This window comes from Podarcis raffonei, chromosome 3 (genome assembly GCF_027172205.1).
Source record: "Podarcis raffonei isolate rPodRaf1 chromosome 3, rPodRaf1.pri, whole genome shotgun sequence".
In the NCBI taxonomy this organism is placed as follows: Eukaryota; Metazoa; Chordata; class Lepidosauria; order Squamata; family Lacertidae; genus Podarcis; species Podarcis raffonei.
This window is the reverse complement of record NC_070604.1, coordinates 25,060,693-25,080,233: the sequence shown is the minus strand read 5'-3', so window position 1 is coordinate 25,080,233 and position 19,541 is coordinate 25,060,693. Positions and strand designations below refer to the sequence as shown.

General features: G+C 40.4%; 1 protein-coding gene across 1 annotated transcript in view; it reads right to left on the bottom strand.

Moving 5' to 3' along the window:
- MCPH1 (microcephalin 1) overlaps positions 1-18,495 on the bottom strand; it is a 107,357-nt gene extending 88,862 nt beyond the window's left edge. The window contains exons 1-8 of the mRNA XM_053380829.1: positions 18,388-18,495; positions 16,595-16,686; positions 14,189-14,307; positions 9,829-9,913; positions 8,989-9,103; positions 6,203-6,343; positions 5,347-5,442; positions 3,799-4,749 (exon numbers count right to left, since the gene is read on the bottom strand). Coding sequence (XP_053236804.1) covers positions 3,799-4,749; positions 5,347-5,442; positions 6,203-6,343; positions 8,989-9,103; positions 9,829-9,913; positions 14,189-14,307; positions 16,595-16,686; positions 18,388-18,436 — 1,648 coding nt within the window. The 5' untranslated portion in view covers positions 18,437-18,495. The remainder of the gene's footprint in view (positions 1-3,798; positions 4,750-5,346; positions 5,443-6,202; positions 6,344-8,988; positions 9,104-9,828; positions 9,914-14,188; positions 14,308-16,594; positions 16,687-18,387) is intronic.
- Between the last annotated feature and the right edge of the window lie 1,046 nt (positions 18,496-19,541).

Sequence of the window (19,541 nt, the reverse complement as noted above, 5' to 3'; positions counted from 1 at the left end):
AGCCGCTTCTGGTGAACGAGAGCAACGCATGGAAACGCTGTTTACCTTCCCGCCAGACTCTACTTGCACTTTGACATGCTGTTGAACTGCTAGGTTGGCAGGAGCAGGGACTGAGCAACGGGAGCTCACCCCGTCATGGGGATTTGAACCGCCAACCTTCTGATCGGCAAGTCCTAGGCTCTGTGGTTTAACCCACAGCACCACCCGCGTTCCTATATATTTTCCTGTATATTCACCCACAATTCAAGTGTTCCACAATGCAAATGGTATATTTAAGAAAAGCTGACATTCAAGACACCTGTCATCTTTTAATACCAGCGATGATACTAGATAAAAATGAAATATGAACTTCGACTGTATGCATTTTTCTCTTGGCAAAAAAGTAAGTTTCAGAGCTACTGATATTAAATCTGTGTTTGCATCAATTAGGATAAAGTACAGACTGATGCCACTGAAGTCTCCTTCAAGATGTTCTAGTCCCTAAACAAAGTTACTTTGTCAATTTTTTTGAGCCAGATTGTGGGTACAAAACCTTATTTTGCTAGATTTCTTTTTTACCATACACATTCATGCTTCCTAAGAGGCAAGACCCTTTTAGAGTAAGCTCCAGATCCATATACTGTGTTCCTCCTGTATTCTTTGGATTCTAGCCATAGTATTTATTGCCTAGATATCAAGTTTAACTTTTAGCCTTGCCGATTATGAATGTACATGCATTCAGTTGCCCACTAATTCAGGAAACTGTATAATTTGAGGTGAAAAGTTCACGACTTTGTAATCAGCGGTTATAGAAACTCCCTGAACATACATTAATGCATTTTCAGGAGTCTACAAATACATCACCGGGGCCTACTGTAAACTTAACTTGAACACCCGGCAGAGAATGTTTCTAGTTAGCATACTTTACTGGAGAAGTATTAAGTTTTTAAAAGAGTCTTGCAATACAGGGTGGTAGAAAATATCTCTTTCAAAATGGAATGAGGCTGGGTCTTATGCAGAACATGGTCAAGTCCTGGGTTGCATGAAGAGGATTGCTAGAAGCACCCATTTCCAGTTGCTTCTCCCCTAAAAAATGTTCAGGAACCAAGGCTTTTGGGGGGCTTTGTAGAGCAGGAAGAGAGAAAGCCAAGCTTTACTAATAGAAACTCACTTTGCATTTCATTCTTGAAATAGCAACTTCCATGTGCAACCCCCATGAACGTTTTTATTACCGCTCACCTTGTGAGTTTGAAACAAGGACAGAATGGGAGGTTAACCCTAAATACGAGAGATTTAGATCATCTCGAATACTGGTCTTCAGGCCTGATCCAAGGTGGGTCACAGCAGAAGCACTATCACCATTCAAATATATGGTAAACTATTAAGAAATAGGTCCCCAAATGCATGTTTAGGTTAAAGGTGGATCCTGAGTCTGAAATGGTTGAAAATTCACAAATTAGAAGTTCTAGGACATAAATGAGGCAGGGTAGGGTTCACTGGATAGTGGAAATAGCAGCACTTATCAACAGCATTTGATAGCAGTAGTATGGCACTTGGTATGGATTTATTACTTATTTTTTGAACAATATCCTTGGTTTGCTGCTACATAACAACAGTCTTGTTGCACCTTAAAAATGAAGAAATTATGGCATATGCTTTTGTGGGCTCAAGACTATTTTTATATCTGAGTGACATTTCTATATTTTCACAAGACTGAAAGATTTCTACCCTATACTTGCATATGTTTAAGGGGACTCAGCCTGCAAAAGCTTATGCCATATTATATTTCCTCATCTTCAAGGTGCCAAAGACAATGGTAACCCCAAAGAGAACCATCAGACAGAGATCCAAATAGCTGCAGATGCATATATGGTTAACAACCTTTCTACAGTTCCCTGAGCTGCCTGAAAAAGCTAAGAAACTCCCCTTCTGCATATAAGCGATATCTGATTTAGTGTAAAATGCTGCAGCAAAGTGATGGAGCCATGGTGAATCCATGGAAGTGTCTGGTTATATGCAGAGGGCTCTGGTTTATTAAGCTATGCATGCCTCAGTTAAATACCCACGAGGAGGGGCTGTGGGACAAACCCCTCCCATACAATCTGGAGCTTGTGGTTTTACTTAAGTAGTATGGGATGTAAATGCTGCACCGTAGCTCCAATGCTAATAGATTATCATTAGGAAAGGCCTGTACATACATTTGTGAACCAACTCTAAGAAATACTGGATGCGTTTCATTGTATGGTCAAATGATCAAATGTTTATTTAGCATGTTTATTTAACTTGAATTTAGCAAATAAAGCTGTAACTTTGAAAGTTGTTCTGTATTATATTTGCAATTGGCATCCATTCATTGTTCTACCGCACATCACTGCTGAAAAATTTGCATTCAGTTTAGACATTAAGAGGAAGGCAGGGTAGTTATTTTCTCCATGCAATGATCAAATTATTCACTCCAAATGTGAGATTTGAATTCTGGCTGATCGTTGACTTCAGAAATCAACACAATGAGGTTTACTTAGAATACATGTAAAGCAATCTCTCATTATAGCCTGAGCAAGTTTTCTCAGAAGTAAATTCCACTAGTCCCAGTGAAGTATACTTCTTAAACTGGCAATCTCATATAAACATACTTAGGAGCAAGACCCACTGAACTGAACAACACTTGTAATAAATAGAAGACGCTGACTTTTTTTAAAAAAAAGCTTGTTCTTTACTAGAATAAATGAATTATTTTACATTTAGTACATTCTTAAATCACTAGCTACATCACAGAAACTGAGAGACAAAAGCAATAGACAAACCTGCTTTGAGAATCAAGTAATTTTTGCTGAAAATCTGAAATTGTATTCATTACATATGCTACATTTTTAATAATCATATACATACATTTTTAATCCGTAATAATTCTGTTCAGGGGTTCTTTTTAAAAATTCAATTCACAAAACACATGTAACTGCATATGATTCATTTTCACTTGTTTACCCCCACTTTCACTTGACTAAACAAGACTTCCCATACACAAGAGTGTATATGCACTATACATTGTATTTTGCTTGAAATTATTGAAGTATGCAAGCCCTAAACATTAAATCCTATTTAACATAAAACACATGACCACGAAACAACTTCCACTCACCCAAGCATCAAGGCCTTAAAATCTCAGTAATTCAAAGAATGTGATTCTTACAATAATATAATATACAGTAAATAATATACTTAGGAAGTCAAATGCTGAAGATTCCCCATGATGTATATATCTTTTAAAAAATGGTACCTGCCAAATTTGGTACAGTAATTCGGATTTCTACCATTCAAGAACTCTTGGTAGCATTAGATTTTATAAGAAATTGATTCCACTTTGAAAAACACATTAACTTCATGTAGACAGCAAAACCTCACGGAACCTGCAGAAAGCTCCAGGGGCACAATACTGATGCATCCAAATCCCACCCCCTATTTTGTTGGAGGGTCCACAGGATCAGGCCCTATTTCTGTGCCAGAGCTGGACTACCGGGCTGGTGGAGTGGATTTTGTAACAATGAGGTTACAAAAACATTTATGGAGTACTATCAAAAAGCCTCTTATTCTCACTCCATTTGTTTTCCAAATCTAGGCCTCTAAAAAGTATTTTCTGTTGCCGTTTTCCCCACTCAAAATATTGATACCATGTATACGGAAGTCTTCTTCCACCAATATGTGTTCTCAACAACAACAACAAATCTCTCTCAATCTACACTTCAGAATGAAGATTCTCAAATGCTTTTAAGTAGCTTACAGGGTTTTACCTCTGGATGTTCATTCTTTGAAGCAACTTACCAGTTGTGGGAAAGCATCTATTTATATTGGGTGTGGAGTTTTTTTCCTGAATGCTGGGCTTTGGAAGACAGTCTGGGGTCTCTTCAGTGCCTCCTTTTGTCCTTTTTGACATGCACTTTAAAGTTTCACTTTCTTTACTCCAAGGGAGTACAGACAGCATGCAGTCACTACTTGTAGTATTCTCATTAATCTCAGCCACCCTTTTCCTCTTTTTGCTACATACCGCAGTGGTTTTACTTGACCCTTGCAACACTGGCTCAGGACTCTGTGATTTCTGCAGGCATTGAAAAGGAAGGCTAACTCTACTTTTATGCTTATTACCGTTAGAAGGTGAAAAATAATCTTCAAAAGAAGTATCTTGGTCTTTAGCACACTTAACAGGTGTGAGCACTGATTTCAAGAACTCATTCTGAGAATCACTCTCACGTATTACAGAGGTATTCAATCCAATTCTTGATCTCCTCCTTGGTTTCCTTGGCTTTCTGCCAGTGGAAGAACATTCAGTTGTTACCAGAGAAAGACTTTGATTAACTGAAGGTAGCTCACTTTCTGAATTTATGTGATAGTTGCTGCTACTTTCAGCAAATTCCAAGTGGTCCAGTTTTTCCGAAGACAGTCTGTACTCATTGTTTGTCTGGAAAAGGTGACTTCCAGTCTTAGCTGTAAAGCAATCCTTCATTTCACTGTGTTTCTCTGCAGAGGACATTTCAGCTTTCGCCATTGTGGGAAGCAAGCCATCTTCCAAGCAAAATGTATTTCTTAAATGTTTGCCACTAGATTCTTTCAGAGTTGTGTGTTTAGGGTCACCTGCGTAAACTGGAGAACTGCCTAGCACTTCTCTGGCTCCTTCAACTTCAGGCACACATTTGCTAGATTCCTTTTTCAGGTTCTTGCTTTTAGAATTTCCCAACAAGTTAGTGAAACTTGAGTTTAAATGGTCACTGCTCTCTCCTAAAGCAGAAAGCAATTAACATTGCATTAAAAGCAGAAAACAACCAGCATCTTAAAGACGATTCAAAGAAATCGGCACAACACTATTCAGTTATTTTTGACAGAGGCTTTAATCCCCACTAATTTCAGCTGATGGTTGGGTGGACAAGGTTTGGTGAATATGGCCTTGCGAGCAAAATTGCACCCTCTGGCAACAAGTAACTTGTGTCTGGTTAATTCCTGTGATTACTTTGTATCACAAATTACTTTGAAGCTTTGAACAAGGCAAGAGACTTAAAAAGTCATACTTTTATGCTTACAATTAGAAATACTAGAGCATCAAGAAACTTAGCATTTCCCCCTCATAACTGAGAAAAGTCTATTTCAACAGCTCTCTTCAGTAAAACATCCCATGCAGTCCTTAACCTTTGTATGACTACAGCATCATACACACCATGTCCACTGATGCAAGCCTGGAAAGAGGCCACATAGCCAATTTAATCTCATATGCAGCGTTAAAACATCTTATTTACAATATACTATCTAACATGAGACAATATTTTATATTTATGTTTTAATTTTTACACATGAATACTAGAAGTCCCCCCCTCCTTTTACCTGATGACAATGCGCAAGCTGAACTGGTAGAAACAAGAATTGATTCATGCATTGCTGGATTAGAACTAGAGTCAGATCCCTGAGACATCTGTGAAGCTAAAAGTGCAAATAATTAGCTAAATAATTCACAGATTCAATTTTTGTATTTCAATACATGTTAAGGTACAGAACAAATAGATTTATTAAATACTAATGTGTTAATACAAACACCATACTACTATATAGTACTATATTTACAAGCCTTTTAGAAATTCAAATTAGTTTTAAATATTTTAGATGTGTTAAGTGTTCAGTATTTAATAGTCATAAAGCTACTGAGAGACTTGTCTGTCTTCAATGAGGGATTGTTAACAGCTTAGAGGAGTTCTTAAATCTAGATCTGACAGGCAGAATATTCCCCACACTTCTACTGGTTTCTGCTTTTTGATTTTGCAGAGAAGGAGAAAACATGAAAAGAAAAAAGTCTATTTATGATTAAAATAAATATAAATGTGCTAGTTTAGAACAAAAAAGTAACATGTTCTTGGGTCTAGGAAAACTTTCACATCCCATCACAACACTTACTGTAAAGCTTAATGCAATTTTTCTCATACTTATTTATATTAGGAGCAAAGTAAACAAGGCTTCAATATGTATGGGTTTAGAGAACATACACATGAATAAGCTGCAAAACTTAAGACATCAAACTCAGGTGTTTTACACAAAATAACAAAATATATCAGTATGTTTCCAGCACTATAGTCTGGTTCAGGGGCAAAATACTGGCAAAATGGTGACAATGCCCAGAAAACATCAGCAGTAAAAAAGTAAAATAATTTTTGCCCTTTCACAAATCACAAGAAACATAGAATCATACCAGTAGGGGAAAGATTTTCTCTTTTCTCCTTCATTTCTTTTATTCTTTTCTCCATTGCTCTGCACTGATACTTTATTTTACTTGCTGGGCTGTAGACTAATGAACCATCATCTTTAAATAACAAAACCGGTGCATCTGTTTCTAAAAGGCAAATTATAAGGCGGATTAAATATTCAATGGCAATATTCAACGTAACATTTTGAAAAGCTAATTTTATACAATTTTATAGCTACAGGTTTTGGGCAAGTTTCCAAAAACTTTCCAAACGTATCTAAACAAGTGGGAAACACAACTAGAATGCTGCAGTGTATCTTCACCTCCTCACAGTATCACTCTGGTTCATGGTTCTAGCCAATCAGCTATAGCCTCCCATAGGACACAACATTCATCCAATTCAATATTTAATTCAGTTTATTGTGGCCAAGAGATTAAACTTGAAACATGACAGATTCAGTCAGTCGATAAAAGAACCAAACACATGCAATACAACAGAGGCAGTCAATGTGGTGTTGTCTACAAGTTATTGGACTCCGATTCCTACAGTCCCTCACTATTGGCCATGCTGGCTGAAACTGATGGAGTCCAAGAACATAGGGAGGTGTTCACATTAGCTACTACTGCATTACAACAGGCTTCCTCAAACTTGGCCCTCCAGATGTTTTGAGACTACAATTCCCATCATCCCTGACCACTGGTCCTGCTAGCTAGGGATGATGGGAGTTGTAGGCCAAAAACACCTGGGGGGCCGAGTTTGAGGAAGCCTGCACTACAATATAGGGATATGAGGTGGGATAAGCAACACATGCTAACCCAACAATGGAAATTAAGATCAGGCTGGTATTTCACCAGCTATTTCCTGGTCCTATCTACTTCTGCCAATACTTTTGTCACTGCTAAAGAAACTACAGTGGTACCTCGGGTTAAGTACTTAATTCGTTCCGGAGGTCCGTACTTAACCTGAAACTGTTCTTAACCTGAAGCACCACTTTAGCTAATGGGGCCTCCTGCTGCTGCTGCGCTGCCGGAGCACGATTTCTGTTCTCATCCTGAAGCAAAGTTCTTTACCTGAAGCACTATTTCTGGGTTAGTGGAGTCTGTAACCTGAAGCATATGTAACCAGAGGTACCACTGTATGGGAATTTTATCTGCTAATAATTATTTTACTTAAAACTTACTGATCAATCAGGCAGAGCCCAAAAAGGCGGGGGGGGGGGGGAGAGAGGGAGAAATGCACATGGAAACTAGATGCTGGATGCAGATTTCCCTATTATGTGTAGCTAACTTTGGCATTTGTGCTGCAGCTAATCCATGCAAGGAAAACTATTTCTATATATAGATTGCTGCTGCTAGATGAAGGCCTACACCAGACTTTTTAAAAAGGCACTAATTCTGGAGAAACCTTAACAGAAAATATTATTCCGAACGTAAGTTATCTGATTTATAATATCCTATAGAATTCCACAGTATGGAAAGGCTGAGTGTCTAACATGGGTAGTGGTGAGGAAGGTTGGCTATCTGGGTCTCATTACCCTTGTAGAAAAACTTTGGAGTGTCTGTCAAAAACTGCTCCCTTGCTTGCTCAGAGTTGGTTCTGAATGTGGGTGAAGCACATATACTTTATTGTAGCTTACTGATTCCAGGAAATAATAGTAATAATAGTAATAATTTATTTCCACCTCTCCCATCTGGTTAGGTTTCCCCAGCCACTCTTGGAGGCTCCCAACAGAATATCAAAAACACAATACAACATCAAACATAAAAACTTCCCTTAACAGGGCTGCCTTTAGATGTCTTCTAAGTCAGATAGTCAGATAGTTGTTTATTTCCTTGACATCTGATGGGAGGACGTTCCACAGGGCAGGCACCACTACTAAAAAGGCCCTCTGCCTTGTTCCCTGTAACCTCACTTCTCGCAGGGAGAGAACCACCAGAAGGCCTTCAGATATGGACCTCAGTGTCTGGGCTAAACAACGGGGTTGGAGACGCTCCTTCAGTTATACTGGGCTGAGGCTGTTTAGGGCTTTAAAGGTCGGCACCAAGACTTTGAATTGTGCTCGGAAACGTACTGGGAGTTAATGTACGTCTTTCAGGACCGGTGTTATATGTTCTCGGCGGCCACTCCCAGTCATCAGTCTACCTGCCACATTCTGGATTAGTTGTAGTTTCCGGATCACCTTCAAAGGTAGCCCCACGTAGAGCGCATTGCAGTAGTCCAAGCAGAAGATAACAAGAGCATGCACAACTCTGGCGAGACAGTCTGTGGGCAGGTAGGGTCTCAGCCTGTGTACCAGATGGAGCTGGTAGACAGCTGCCCTGGACACAGAAATATATCCAGCCAAAGAGAGGAGTGCAGAGGAGGCTGGCCCAGAACAGAGACTAGAACTATGTATGACAGCTGAGCATGCCTGAGTTTCTCCTTTCTAACCAGAGACTGCAGAGTGGGAAATCAAAGGATTCAGAGCACGTTGACCCCAAACTGGCCATTGGGGAGGATTTGAGAAAGTTATAGAGAAACAAGTTTGTGGAAAATTTAGTTGCTCCTGTTCCTCTTTCCTCCACAAATGATCAATTAGTAGGGAAAGACAAGAAAGAGGAACAAAATAGTGAAGGAAGACATTTGCCTTCTCCCTTCTCATGGTTTATCTGACCCTACAAATTTCACAGGGGCCTCCACTTCTTGATATTAGTTTCAATTACAATTGAAAAACCATTCCTTAAGACCATCCTCAAGTTTTTGAAAATCCCAGTATTTCTTTTCAGTGCATTAGAACAGGTTTTATACTTGCCTGTTGCTGCTTTTTGTATAGCTAACTCTTTAGTCAGAACATCAATCCTTTTTTGTAGTCTCTTGTCATTTTCCGGAGCTTTTCTAACAACGTCTTTGGGCTGCATGCATTTGTGCTATGAAACAACAACAACAAAATATTTAAAGCATTCATAAATCTAAGAAATAATACTTCTTTCACATTTCTCACAGGATATGGGAAGATAGAAATACTGTATATAAGGTATAATATATTTCCACCAAGCCACAGCACAGCCGCCAAAACATTCCTACCCATATCTAGCAGTCTTGTCAGCATGTGTGCACTGGTTTCCTCCTATAAGTACGCAATTTCAAAACTGCAGGAACGCTGCATGAGCAGCTTTTTTATTTTATTTTAAGGAGATACTCTCTTGGAAATCTACATAAAGCCTGCTGAGTAAGATAAACTGAAACACTCCAAAGGGTGGGTTTTGCACATCCCATACTGACCTATAATAATAATAATAATAATAATTTTTTAAAAAAACAGGCTACAGACATTTTGGCTTCATATGAGAAGTTGAGTGACCCACCATAAATTTATGGAGGCAAAAAGAAGGTTGAGGGGGGCAGCTGATAACTGCAATGTTAATAACAAACATTACCAGATAATTTTCTCAGGGTGCAAGGCTAGAATGTTAGTAAACACCACTACCTGAACCGCAGGTCACTTATAGGTAAGTTGGACTTTGGAACACCTGTGCTAAATTTTAAGCACTCAACCCACTGATAACTTTCAGACAACCAAAGATTAATTAGGATCAATTTGAAATAAAAATTAAAGGTTACATTCAAGACCATTAGGAAGCTATATACACACCTTTTTAAAAAATTGAGATAACCCTTCATTAGTATTTATTGCAGGATACAGTGACTCATCAACATGTGCTCCAGCTTCTCGGCATCTGAGCAAAACAAAACAAAAATGAATTCATATATATCTTTAGTGTAAAATTTGGTTGCAAAGCCACAGCTGGCCACAACCCCTAGAGCAGGCATAGGCAAACTCCGGCCCTCCAGATGTTTGGGACTACAATTCCCATCATGCCTAGCTAACAGGACCAGTGGTCAGGGATGATGGGAGTTGTAGTCCCAAACATGTGAAGGGCTGGAGTTTGCATCTGCCTGCCCTAGAGGGTATCTTGCTCAAAAGGGTAGGGCTCGAACCTCAGAAGGTGATGGATTCTCCTTTACTGGAGTTTTCTAAATAGAGGTTAAGATGCCCATCTGTCAGGGATTATTTAGCTGTGATTCCTGCATTGAACTAGATGACCCTTTGGATCTCTTCCAACTCTACAATTCTATAGTTTACTTCTCATCTGTTCCTTCCATCATATCTAAAATCCCTTAGTTATATTTCTTTTCTAGAAAGCTCAGATCACCATATGAACCACTCGCCTGCTTGTAAAAGGGATGTTTAACATGCTACAATTTCTATTTATATTCATTAGAATGAAGATAGAGCACAAAGCTGTAAATAAACTAGTAATTTAGGCACTGGATAGGAAGGACAGGGGTCACATTCCTTAGTTTTGCTGGCACCCAGAGTTCAAGACAAAGCCCTTCTGGCAAGGCTTAAATGTCAGTCACTCTGTTTTATGTTCAAAGTGAGCATCCTTGGTCTCTCCTACTCTTTTGAAACAACAAGCACTGGAATTTCAATGAGAGAACATACACTATTTCTAATACTTACACTTTTATCAGTCATTTCTTCAGTCCTGAAAACTCAGGAACATAAAATTGCCCAGCTAACCTCTTGCTAACATGCATGGCTGTAGCTTCCCTATCTGTGAGCATGCCAAAAAGTTTCAATCCTTCATGTCATGCCTAATCTAGTCAAACCAACCAAGACAAATTTGAAAATCCACACACAGCAGGCAGTAACAGAAAGCAAAACAAAATATTTGCAATGTGGTCTAACAGATACGTTTCTTCCCAGCCACTATGCCTTTATCTACAGCCTATCCTAGGAATCCATAGATCTGTTACAGAAGCTTCAGAGATTATGGACTTTTTATATATAAATTGCAAGCTATGATCGGTCCAAGTGCAAAAAGCTAATTTTCACATGAAAGTGTTTTCAGTGTAAGCATTTCATTATGGATCAAATGGTCTTGACAAGTATTTTCTAAGAACACACAGGGTCAATATTTCTCACCCAAAGCAGGTATAAATTTTCAGTATCTAAGAGTTTATGACCTGAATTTTGTGTGATGAATGATGTGAACACTTCACAGAGCATCTGAACTGCCAGTTTTCTAATAATGGGCTTGAACTGTTACTATGTTACACTGCAGCACTATTGTCCAATCTGCACTCCAAAAAATTAGGGTTTTTCTAAAGCCTATTTAGAAAATATTTAGAAAGAACTGTCCTCCATTGCCAAACTTTACTCATCATATGATCACGTTACCAAGAAACTCATTTTCCGAATGTCTATTCTTCTTTAGACACTACAGGTGAAACTGCACTAAAGGGGGGGGGTGTCAAGATGCTTGGAAAAATTCTAAGCTTTGTATACATACAAGGCATATTTTAGTGGGAGAGATCTCAAAGTAGCTCAATGAAGACAGAACATGTTGAATAACTTCTTTTGGGGAAGATCCTGGCTGGATCTCTGAATACGAGCACTTCACAACTGTAATGTTTTGTTGTGGGCCCTTCCAGGTTCAAGGCAAAACATCCTGCCTCCTAAGACAGACCAGCAGCTATCACTGCCACCCCTAGGGCATCAACCTCTTCCTGATTTCACTGTTGTGGCTTTCCAATACCATCTGTTGTAGGGTCTTTCTATAGTGAAATGGCCTTGCAGAATGCCTGTGCTGCTTTACCACAGAAGCAAATACCGTAATGTTTAGAGTTTAGCAATACTAAACTGTTAGTTTATTATTGTTAAACGTTAAGCATCCACAGGAATTCAGCATTGCACTAAGGCTATCATTCCATCACAGCAAGCATTTAGGCTTGCCAGGGGAAACGATACTCCTCCTCCTCCCCTTGCACACTGTGTTGGGAGTTCTCCTGAACCCCCACCCAAGCCAATTTTGGAGGGAGGAGAGGGAAAAGCCCCATTATGAAAGTCAAAGTTCTTGCATAGGACTTCTGCCGACAGGGCTTATTAGTTTAATCCCACCCAGTTTTTGTATTGCCGCAGCAAAACAGAAATGAAAGGGGCTACTGGGAGGGCTGATCCTGAAGGGATCTAAACTGCAGGTTACTGCTGGGTTGTTCTCAAATAACATCAGTTCTCCAAGGTAACAGTGTTTCAATTAACGTTCTAATATTTTCATGTTTCAGTTATGTCAGAACCTGTTATGAACTTCCCAGAAAACTTTTGTTGATTAGGTAATCAATAAACTTTATAAATAAACAAGCTCATCCACTGCCCTGGGAGAACTGAGAGCACATCTTCAACTACGCCACAGAACACTCTGCAACAGGGGTGTTCCACAACAAAGAAGTTAACACAGAAAAGTGTTCCCCTTCAGGTAGGAAGTTTGAAAATCCCTGATTTGCAATCTCTTGATATAAAACTCAGATTACAAAACTATGAGATAACAGCAAAAAAAATTTAAGTAGCTGAACAATGCACTTCTAGTGACACCTAGTGATCTTACAGTTGTAAAGCATACACATTATAAATATACCCCAGACATCTGGTATATTTTACTAATGAAGTTGAAAATATATACAGTCATGAAAACATTTGACAGATTGCATTGGTGCACCACAAAATAAATAATTAAAGCAAGATCAGCTATCAAAGCCAACAGCCTGCACAGATAAAGAGCAAGATAACCTACTTAAGAATTGGGTAAATTGAATACACTTGTTTCTAAAACACCAAATAAGAAATCATTATACTTTACTTTCCCCCCCATCCTTTTGACATATCCTGTGCCCATGTCAGGCTTATGTCTCTAAAGATTACAAAAATTAAATCCTTATTTTATGCGCACGCGCACACACACAGACACACACACTTGTAGTTTACATTGAATTTCACTGTACCATTTATCTTCTTCTTAAACATTTTGTTTAAGAAAAAATACTTGATACCTACATATATACTTCTGTCACGGGATGATTCGGCCATCTAGTCCAGTATTGTCTACTACTCTGATTGGTAGTAGCTCTCCAAGGTCTTCCTTAGCTGTGGTATCCAAGATGCTGTTAACTGGCAATGCTAAGGATTGAACTTGGGACCTTCTGCAAGCAACACACATGTACTACTTCTGAGCTATGAGTTCTCCCCAATGTGTGCCTCCTTTGAGAGGCTCAGCTTGGATCTTGCATAATTGTCGCCAGCAGTTGTTGCTTGCCACCATTTTATTCAAATATGCAACTACATACTGCATTTTTGACACCCCCACTGATGCTACTAGCATTCTGCTTTCAGTATTTCCCCCTTCATACCCTGGAGATTGGCCAGTTGCCTCTGAAACAAAAGGTTCATTGTTTGGAGGTGTTCCTGTACCCATCTCTGTTACTTGTGCTACAGCAGTCTCAATGGGTAGGGCTGCCTTTTTTCAGCTATAGCTGATATGCCAACTTTGGCTTTTCCAGGACAGGGATTGCCAGGCCATGGTGATTCATGCATTGGTAACCTCAAGACTTGGTTGTATTCAACTAATTTTTACTCAAGGTAGACTGTTGGTGGGCACAAACTACCAGCAGCCCATAACTCCCTTCCTTAAAAGCTCGCACTGGCTGCCAATATATTACTGGGCTAAGTTCAAGGTTAACTGTATTAATTTACAAGGCCATTAACAACTCAGGTCCAGGATACCTTAAAAACCACCTGATTTCTTATATCCCTGCCAGATCACTGAGGTCTTCAAGGGAGTCACTGTTTGTGGTCATCCATGTCTCCAACATATTCCTTGCAGCCACTAGGAGTCACAGCAGTGCAGGCCCAACTCTGAGAAACTCCCTCTCAGCTGAGATCAGGTATACCTTGCAGCCTGTTGAACTTCAGGCACTTGAAGAGCTTTCTATTCTGTTGACATTTTAAGTGTGTTGTATTATACTTAACTAGGAAATTTATGGTTTTTTTAACCCATGTTTTTTTGTTTGCTTTAAATGCCACATTATATGGCTGAATAACTGTTTTACTGATTGTTCTTCAAATTGCTTTCATCTATGGTGAAAAGCAGTCTACAGATACTGGCAGTACTTACTTTTCAACCCAAAGCACTGATACTAGTTTTATCCCAGCCTTCTGAGCTCTATTCCATGTGGAGGAGAGTCCTTCTTTAAAGATTACGTGGGTCACTTGCTTGTTGAAAGTCTTAGAAACCTATAGAACATAAGAACATAAAGTATCTCCCTATAAGTTGTACTGAAAAGCAATACATTATGTTTTTTTTAAATAAATTTTTATTAATTTTTCAACACATATTAAAAGACAATACAAAACAATACATAAACAAACAAACATATAAACACGTATAATTTCTTAACCTTCTTTTCTTTAAACCTTCTTTCAGCGACTTCCCCATACCTCCTTTTTCTGCATCCCTGTTTTAAATCTTTCCAGCAACCCCTGATTTTAATTACTTATAACACTTCCTTTAAATCCTTTTTCTCATGTCCAGTTGTTTATCACTGCAATTCTATTTTGCATTACTCAAAACATTTTAACACTCATTAATTTTACAACAGTTCTTAAGATAAACTTTAAATTTCTTCCAATCTTCTTCCACCGTCTCTTTCCCTTGGTCGCGGATTCTGCCGGTCATCTCAGCCAGTCCCATGTAGTCAATCACCTTCGTCTGCCATTCTTCCAGTGTGGGTAGTTCTTGTGCCTTCCAGTACTTTGCTAAAAGTACTCTTGCTGCTGTTGTCGCATACATAAAAAACGTCCTATCTTTCTTTGACACCAGTTGGCCTACCATGCCCAGGAGAAAGGCTTCTGGTTTCTTCACAAAAGTGCATTTAAGCACCTTTTTCATTTCATTATAAATCCTTTCCCAGAAAGCCTTAATCTTTGGGCACGTCCACCAAAGGTGATAGAAAGTACCTTCTGTTTCATTACATTTCCAGCATTTGTTATTGGGCAAATGATAAATTTTTGCAAGCTTGACTGGGGTCATGTACCACCTATAAATCATTTTCATAATATTCTCTCTTAAGGCATTACATGCCGTGAACTTTATACTGGTGGTCCATAACTGTTCCCAGTCAGCAAACATAATGTCATGTCCAATGTCTTGTGCCCATTTAATCATAGCTGATTTAACCATCTCGTCCTGTGTGTTCCATTTCAACAGCAAGTTATACATTCTTGACAAATTCTTAGTACTGGGTTCCAAAAGCTCTGTTTCTAGTTTCGACCTCTCCACCTGGAAGCCAATTTTCCTGTCCTGTTTAAAAACTTCATTTATCTGGTAATAATGAAGCCAGTCTCTTACCTTAGACTTCAATTTCTCATAACTCTGCAATTTAACTTTTCCCTCCTCATACTCTATAATTTCCCAATATTTCGGCCATTTGGATTCCATATTTAATTTTTTCACTTCCTTTGCTTCCATCGGTGACAACCACCTGGGGGTTTTGTTTTCCAACAAGTCTTTGTACCTAATCCATACATTGTATAGGGCTTTTCTAACAATATGGTTTTTGAAACCTTGGTGGATTTTAACCTTGTCATACCACATATATGCATGCCAGCCAAATCTATTATTGAACCCTTCCAAATCCAAAATATCTGTATTTTCAAGAAGCAGCCAATTTTTCAGCCAGCAAAAAGCCGCTGATTCGTAGTACAGTTTTAAGTCCGGCAGGGCAAACCCCCCTCTTTCTTTTGCATCAGTTAGTATCTTAAATTTTATTCTGGGCTTTTTGCCCTGCCAGACAAATCTAGATATATCTTTTTGCCACCTCTTGAAACAATCCATTTTATCCACAATCTGCAATGTTTGAAACAGAAATAGCATTCTCGGCAAAACATTCATCTTGATAACAGCAATTCGGCCTAACAAGGAAAGTCTCAAACTTGACCATATTTCTAAATCTTTTTTCACTTCTGCCCAGCATTTCTCATAGTTATCTTTAAATAGATTCACATTCTTGGATGTCAAATTTATCCCCAGGTATTTCACCTTCTTTGCTACCGTTAAACCAGTTTCACTCTGGAATTTCTCTCTTTCTGCAACTGTTAAATTTTTATCCAGTACTTTCGTTTTCTGTTTGTTCAGCTTAAAACCTGCTACTTGACCAAATACTTGTATTAACTCTAAGACTCTTCTCGTACTAGTGTCTGGCTCTTGTAGAGTTAAAACTAAATCATCTGCAAATGCTCTCAGTTTGTACTGTTTAGCTCCGACCTGAATGAAAAGCAATACATTATGACACACCACTTTACTAGGTAAGCAAATAATGTGCAGCTTTTAAAAATGTGTCAATTATTAACATATTTTATTTAGGCAGAAAAACAAGCTGATTAATTCTAAAGCGCTTTACTATACACCTTGGCCACAGTCCAACACACAGGGGAGTGTGGTTGAATTCATTGATATTCTTAGGTAGCAACAATTGTTACAATGTGTAACCAATTCTGCTTTCTTCAAAAAAGAGTAACTTACTTTTGCTCCCATATCAATAAGTTGTTGAGTAAAACTTTTAGAGTAGTTTTCTGTTCTGCTGGATGACCATACTTCAACATAGGCTACAACACCTATAAAGGAATAAAAAAAAGAGAAAGATCTAAATAGTTGTTGTTGTTTAGTCGTGTCCGACTCTTCGTGACCCCATGGACCAGAGCACGCCAGGCACTCCTGTCTAAATAGTACGAAATGTTGAATAATCTTTGGATTGCCACTTTCAGGGTGCAGTGTCTCAATTATTTCCATAGAATTACATCAGTTAATTCCTGCTTTACATCATATGCATATAGTTGTTCTTACTCACTGCCTTGTGGGACATCCTTGAGTGAAGAAAAGACTAAGGAGTAAACCCAACGCAAATCCAGAGGAGTGCCTAAGATGGTTGCATAGCATCTTGTATGCCTCCTTCTGGCAACTCCTACAGCCAAGCTGCCGCCAAATGCATTGCTCTGCTTTCCTTTTAACCACATCAGTGAGGCCAATGGGGGGCCTTGTCATCTGGGCAGCCCAGGACACTGCAATTAGGCCTTTGACTGGTTATATAAGTGCCTTTTAAACTGGGGTGTGTGTGTGTGCATAGTTTGTTACTATGCATTTTTTGGGGGGAGGGGGAGGTTAGCTTGTTGTTCCGATACTGGGCTGTATAGAAATTTAATAAATCACCACTACCACCATTAAGGAAGTATCAACATTGTACAAAAAGGAAGGTATACAGTGGATGCTCGGGTTGCAAACGTGATCCGTGTGGAAGGCACGTCCACAACCCGCAGCGCTGTGTCTGCGCACATGCGGGTTGCGATTCGGCGCTTCTGCACATGCACAAAACGCGATTTAACACTTGTGTGAATGTGTGAATGCTGAAACCCGGAAGTAACTCGTTCCGGTACTTCCGGGTTTCAGTGTGTCCGTAACCTGAAAATGCACAACCTGAAGCGAGGTATGACTGTATTCAGTACTGTTTAAAATGGGAATTTATTATTTTTAAGCCCTTAAGAAACTGGGTAGGGACACGGGTGGTACTGTGGGTTAAACCACAGAGCCTAGGACTTGCCGATCAGAAGGTCGGCGGTTCGAATCCCCATGATGGGGTGAGCTCCCGTTGTTCGGTCCCTGCTCCTGCCAACCTAGCAGTTCGAAAGAACCTCAAAGTGCAAGTAGATAAATAGGTACTGCTCCAGCGGGAAGGTAAACGGCGTTTCCGTGCGCTGCTCTGGTTCACCAGAAGCAGCTTAGTCATGCTGGCCACATTACCCGGAAGCTGTACGCCGGCTCCCTCGGCCAATAAAGTGAGATGAGCGCCGCAACCCCAGAGTCGGTCACAACTGGACCTAATGGTTAGGGGTCCCTTTACCCTTTACCTTTAAGAAACTGGGTACACAGCATGCGGTCTGTTACATTATACAGTCAGCCATGGAAAACGAGCGGGGGGGGCTGAGCGGAGAGGGGCTCCTGACCTTGATCTGGAGGCTCCCGCCCCCCAAACATTTCTAGTGAGCCCCCAAGGGTTAACTTCAAGCACATGCCTTAGGAAGAAGCGGGTGGGCGACCGCGAGGGGGAGAGAAAAGGCTGCAAACCCCGCGCGTCTGCCTCCTTCGTAGGCCCAGCTTTCGCCCCAAGCTGGAAAAAGTATTCTGCCTGAGGGCGCCCCCCACCTCCCCGTCGCCAGTCCAAGGCGACAAAAAGCCCCGCACACGTGGGGAAAGCGCTCCAGAGGCTCCCCCATCCCCACTGGGAGGCCTGACAAGAGGCCGCCTCTCCGCTGGGCCGCTACCTGTCAAGACAGGCCGGGCACAACGCGGCGGGACGTCGGTGAGCTCCATGAGGAAGGGAGCAACGGTGCCGTTCAAAAGAAACCGCCGTCGGCTGAAGGGGCATGCGCACAGAGCATGCCTTTCTCTCGTCCCTCTTTTCCGGTTCCCTCCCTCCCACTCTCTTCCGGTCCCGCTCTTGCTTCACGAAAACCATAGAGAAAAGTGGGCGTGGGGTTTCCCACTATGAGCGTCATAAAGTACGGGGAAAGTTCTAAAGTCGGGTATCGTCCCCTTCCCTGCCCCGCTCCCGCCTTCTTCCTGCTACTATCGTTCAGGGAGCTGAAAAGCAATGGAAGTCAGGGAGCTCTTACAAAAGCTTAGGTCACGTTTTGGAGACGTTCCCACCATGGGTGGTGTATTGCGTTTGTTTTGGGGGTTGCTTTTGCTTTCTTTTCTCCCCGGTTTTGAGCTGCAGGAAAAGCCAGACGTTTGACTGCGGTCAATGATGTGTGTGTGTCGTTTGTTTTAATAGGCAGCGCCGGATTTACGTATAAGCTAAACAAGCTAATAGCTTAGGGCACCACTCCCTTGGGCAAATGCCAGCTCCCTCGTCCTGAAAGCGAGATGAGCACCACAACCCCAGAGTTGCCTTCGACTGGACTTAACTGTCCAGGGGTCCTTTACCTTTAGTGAGCTAGAAGCAGGTGGCAGGTGGAAATCTGTGCTGGAATCCAAGGCTATGGTTGTCAGACCTTGTGGTGTTGACTCAGCCCCTCCATCGTAGGCTCAGATTGTGTGTGTGTGTGAATAAGCCATATATCCTACAGACACAGCAGTCTCCACTGTCCCTCATTCTGAGGAAAACAAACCCTGGGTTAAGTGCCTGGAATCCCCGGAGCTCTCAAACCTGGGAGTGATGCTGAGAACCAATATAGAACTACATGGGCTAATGATTCAACTAGATATAAGGCAGTGCCCTATGTTCTTACAGATAAGATTGTGTTGGAAATACCAATGCTATTTTGTTCAAATGAGCTTATGGATATAAGAAACGATCATACTGAGTCATTGGCCCACCTAGTTTGGTGTTGTATATTTTAAAATTAGCTGGCAACAGCTCTTCCAAGGTCTTATGTCAGGTGCCTTTCCTTCCTTTGCTTCTTAAAATGTGATG